Raw genomic sequence first — 4,314 nt, 5'->3', positions numbered from 1 at the left:
CCCCATGAAAGTCAGAAAATCAAGTATTTCAGTGTCTCTGTCCGCGTCCTCCTGTCCTCCAGTTTTTCTGTCCAACAGGTGACAGGAAGTCCTGTCTTTCAGGTATCTTCCCCAGGTTTGTTTCTTAATGGATTTTAGAGTTTCCTGATAATCATAGAGAGAGACCGTATGTTTTATGACTCATCTGCACTCGGGCGTAATACTAAATGCTGCCGTCTATCAATACCTTTCCTCTCTTCTGATGGCCGCCGGAGGGCAGCTAGAGTGGTCTTCTCTGAGGGCCGTAAGCCAGACAACTAACTGACGCCTCACCAGAGTACACAAGCACCGTACTTATAGCTACAAATAGCTACGTTAGGCACTACTTTCTAACTGTATTTAGTGATTTTGGTGGAACTTTGATTTCTGAGCTCTTCTTAGTCAGTTGAAATCAGTGTGATACTGAAAGTATTTTTCATATTTGCATTGCGGCTGAAGAAGAGATCACAAAAGATTAAAGAAAAACAAGTTGGTTCACGTCAACATTCACACCAGGAAATACTCCCACAGCAACCTAACTGTGAACAAAGGGAATCTGATGAGAAGAAGATTGAAATAAATAGAACAATTTTAACTTCAGTTAAAGCTTTTGGATATATTTTTAATAACACAAATGAGTTTAAACATTTAAATATATTACTGATATGTTTTATTAAAAAGGTGAAAGTGAAAGTAAACATCCCTTTAAAGTAACAATGAAGTTAACTTACCTTTTTCAAAAATAGGATCAACGTGTCAGATATTACAGTGTGCTGGAAACATATAAACAATATAAAGGATGATATTGTGTGAATTAAATGACTTTAAACTTCAATCATATTCATTCTGTTATATAATAATAATAATAATAATAACTTTATTTCTATAGCATCCAATACAATATGTGCAGAGACAGAATATAAAAGCAAACATTACACAGCAAATCAAATGAAATAGAGCTTTCAACAATCAATGTAGAGATAAAAGTCAATATGTAACTGTTGATTGGCAGAAACACAAACAACTTCACTTTCTATGATTCATTTCTATTTTCTGTTCACAGATTAAAACACTCACCGACTCTCAGCCGTCCTGCTCGCTGGTTCTGGATCTGACCTGCACTTTCATTTAGTCTTTATGTACCTGGATCACCTGCAGGCTCCGCCCCCTCTCTATGCCTTCTGATGTCACCTGAGGTCACATGACCTCGCCTATGTCTTACCAGCTGCACATTGGAGACCTCTCTGGTTCTTCATCTTGTTGCATCCTCTTCCTCTTCCAGAGTGGATCCTAATAATCTAATTATTGATTATCTGTAGCTGAGGAAAACACTGAAACTATTTCTGCTTATTGGTTTCATTTTTATATGAGTTTGTTAAAGTCGATTAAAGTTTATATCACTCACAGTGTCAGCACAACCAGAGCAGATAAAGAATCATAAAGATGAACTCAATAATTAATGTGTTTTAATATTAAAATCATAAGTAAAATCATTATTGATTTGATGTTATAATCTGAGTAACTAAAGCTCTCAGTTGTGTACAAGAAGTATAAAGTAATATACAATTTAAATAGTAATTAGTAAATAACAAGTACCTTAAAATACTGAGTTACTCTCTACTTATTGATTATTGATATGATTATTCGTTTACAGCCTCCTGAACCGTCAGCTTCACTGGATCAACATCAGACTTTTATTCTGAAAAGTCGCTCTGGATCAGCCAGTGCGCAGGCGCCGTCCCGCGACCCGTCGTCATGGAGACGGTTTGTTGTTTATAACCCGCGAGGAGCCTGAACACACCTGAACACAAAGAGCACGAGGAGCTGAAGCTACTGCAGGTACGATGTTTCACCTGTTAACCGCTGAGCTGCGTTCAAAGACACTGCGTTGACATAATCAATCAGTTTAATGAATCGATAAAGTTTAATTGGCTCAGTGTGGTTTGGGTTGAAGGCTGCTAACGTTAGCATGTTAGCCTAAACAAAACAGTTAGCGGAGATGCGTTCAATGACGGTTGTTAATGTTTGTAAATGAGCAGAAATACTCTGATCAATACAGTAAAATACTCTGATCAATACAGTAAAATACTCTGATCAATACTGTAAGAATACTCTGATCAATGACTGAATGTATTGGAAAGCTTGAGATTATAAATGTAGAAATCAAAGTATTGATTAACAATCAGAAAATCCAACTTTTAAACAGATAATATAAATAATCAATCTATCAATAAGGTGAGAGGGAAAGGAGATATTGATTAGACTTCCTGTTTGATTGAGAGTTACCTTCAATAAAAAACTACCTGTGTGACATCATCAGGTGATGGCGAGGCGTGATGATGTCATCGATTTCTCTGCGCTGGAGAGAGAGCTTCAGCGGGCGATCGAGTCTGAGCAGAGATACGAGAGAGAGAATGAGGCCAAACTGAGAGCGGTCGGCCAGAGAGTCACCTACAGCCAGTTCAGGTAACTCCAGGTCCTGGAAACTCTTCCAGGTCAGACCTACAGCCAGTTCAGGTAACTCCAGGTCCTGGAAACTCTTCCAGGTCAGACCTACAAGCCAGTTCAGGTAACTCCAGGTCCTGGAAACTCTTCCAGGTCAGACCTACAGCCAGTTCAGGTAACTCCAGGTCCTGGAAACTCTTCCAGGTCAGACCTACAGCCAGTTCAGGTAACTCCAGGTCCTGGAAACTCTTCCAGGTCAGACCTACAGCCAGTTCAGGTAATCCAGGTCCTGGAAACTCTTCCAGGTCAGACCCAAGCCAGTTCAGGTAACTCCAGGTCCTGGAAACTCTTCCAGGTCAGACCTACAGCCAGTTTCAGGTAACTCCAGGTCCTGGAAACTCTTCCAGGTCAGACCTGTGGTCCTTGAAAACCTTCCAGAAAGAGTCCTGGAGTCTTTCAATACATTGCCTGGGTCCTTGTATGAGTTCCAGGATATGTAACATATCCTGGAACTCATACAATCGACTCATACAAACTCACACATAAATGTAACTTACAAGGGCCTTGAAAGCCTTTAGGGGCCTGGAGAGGGTTCCTGGAATGAGTTCCAGGCTGTGTCCTACCTGTGTCTGTCTCTGTCAGGGACCTGGTCCTGTCGTCTCACCTGAAGCCTCTGGAGAGGAAGGACAAAGACGGAGCTCCACGGAGACAACCCTGGAACCCCGTCGCCCCGAGCAACCAGTGATGGCTGGTCGCCCCCAGCAACCAGGAGCAGTTTGAGCTGATGAGAACCTCGTATGGTGGAACTGTTGTTGTTTTTGATCTGGAGATACGAGGTTTTAACGGATCACACATATTGATCACTTTAAATAAAATAAATATGAAACGTTGAAATAAGAAAAAGAAATAAAAGTTTGATATTTTATTCTTCGTCTTCCTGTTATTGCTCTCTTATTTTGAAAGTCATTCATATTCAGTCAGTAGAGATCAATATCTCAATGCTGTACATTATATACAATTTTGAGATATATAGATATAGATATTGATATTAATATAGATATATATGTTTGTATATGAAGGATTATTAAGAGGCCTGAGCACAAGCTTTCTGTCAGCAGTGAAACAGAACTTTCTCTGACGTGAAACAGGAAGTGGAGCAGGTTCACACACAGACAGGAGGGTGCTTTACAGGTTTCTACAGAAAGGGATCCTTGAAGTCCTTCTGTCCTCTAATATTTTTCATCCTGGAAACTCGTTTATTGTGATTCTTTCATGTTCTTCAAGAGATTCCAGGGTCCTTGAAAAGATTCCAGAGCCATTGTTTGGTTCAGAGCTGCTGGTGCATTGCGCCCTCTGGTGGCGGTGAAGGTAGTCTTTGCTTCAGTACTCCTGAGGAGTGAGAGCTCTGCAGGTGCAGAGAAGATCTTTGGTTGCAACAAGCTGCTGCAGCGGAGAGGAAGCGCGAGTTGCAGGTGGATGACCGACTGACGGGACTCAAACCGACAACCTGACACACACTGAGGCAGACAGACAGACAGACAGACAGCTCTACCGTGTGCGGATTATCTTCTGTTTGGTGAGTTTTAAAGTTCACTCTCTTCCGCTCTCATCTTTAATTGACCTTAATTAGATAAAAACACGCCTCGTGCAGGATCTTAAACACATTAGTTATTGCAGGTAGATGTGAGACAGACAGCTGATCGATAAACTGATCTCAGCACTACTTTAACTACCGCAGTATTAATGCTACACTGTAAAAACACTGTCATTCAAAAAGGGTTTAAAGTTTCAAAGTAAAAGAACTTCTGCAAAATGGCGCCCGAGGAACAGTGTGTCAGTTACAGTGTGTCA

The 4,314-nt window shown here is 40.8% G+C and overlaps 2 protein-coding genes and 1 pseudogene across 2 annotated transcripts in view; 2 read left to right on the top strand and 1 right to left on the bottom strand.

The window, feature by feature from the left end:
* Positions 1-1,148, bottom strand: part of LOC118322610 — a 5,484-nt pseudogene extending 4,336 nt beyond the window's left edge.
* Positions 1,149-1,766: 618 nt separating this feature from the next.
* Positions 1,767-3,388, top strand: ccdc103 (coiled-coil domain containing 103). The gene is made up of 3 exons (XM_035654336.1): positions 1,767-1,857; positions 2,339-2,484; positions 3,106-3,388. Exons 2-3 carry the CDS (start codon positions 2,342-2,344, stop codon positions 3,206-3,208), a joined length of 246 nt encoding a protein of 81 aa, XP_035510229.1. The 5' UTR covers positions 1,767-1,857; positions 2,339-2,341; the 3' UTR covers positions 3,209-3,388.
* A 318-nt stretch (positions 3,389-3,706) lies between these two features.
* Positions 3,707-4,314, top strand: part of LOC118322562 (abl interactor 1-like) — a 2,848-nt gene continuing 2,240 nt past the window's right edge. Inside the window, exon 1 of the mRNA XM_035654274.1 lies at positions 3,707-4,039. The gene's annotated coding sequence lies outside the window, so the exon portion shown is untranslated. The remainder of the gene's footprint in view (positions 4,040-4,314) is intronic.

Source organism: Morone saxatilis, unplaced genomic scaffold, assembly GCF_004916995.1.
Source record: "Morone saxatilis isolate NCDOM2014 unplaced genomic scaffold, NCSU_SB_2.0 Contig14, whole genome shotgun sequence".
Lineage (NCBI taxonomy): Eukaryota > Metazoa > Chordata > Actinopteri > Moronidae > Morone > Morone saxatilis.
Note: the sequence above shows the minus strand (reverse complement) of the source record. Positions and strands in the feature narration are given on the sequence as shown.

Bases quoted from the DNA above. Each gene is read 5' to 3' on its own strand.
- ccdc103 (XM_035654336.1), top strand. From the start codon at position 2,342: ATGGCGAGGCGTGATGATGTCATCGATTTCTCTGCGCTGGAGAGAGAG. The intron at 2,485-3,105 runs GTAACTCCAGGT...TGTCTCTGTCAG, and splicing joins GTCACCTACAGCCAGTTCAG to GGACCTGGTCCTGTCGTCTC.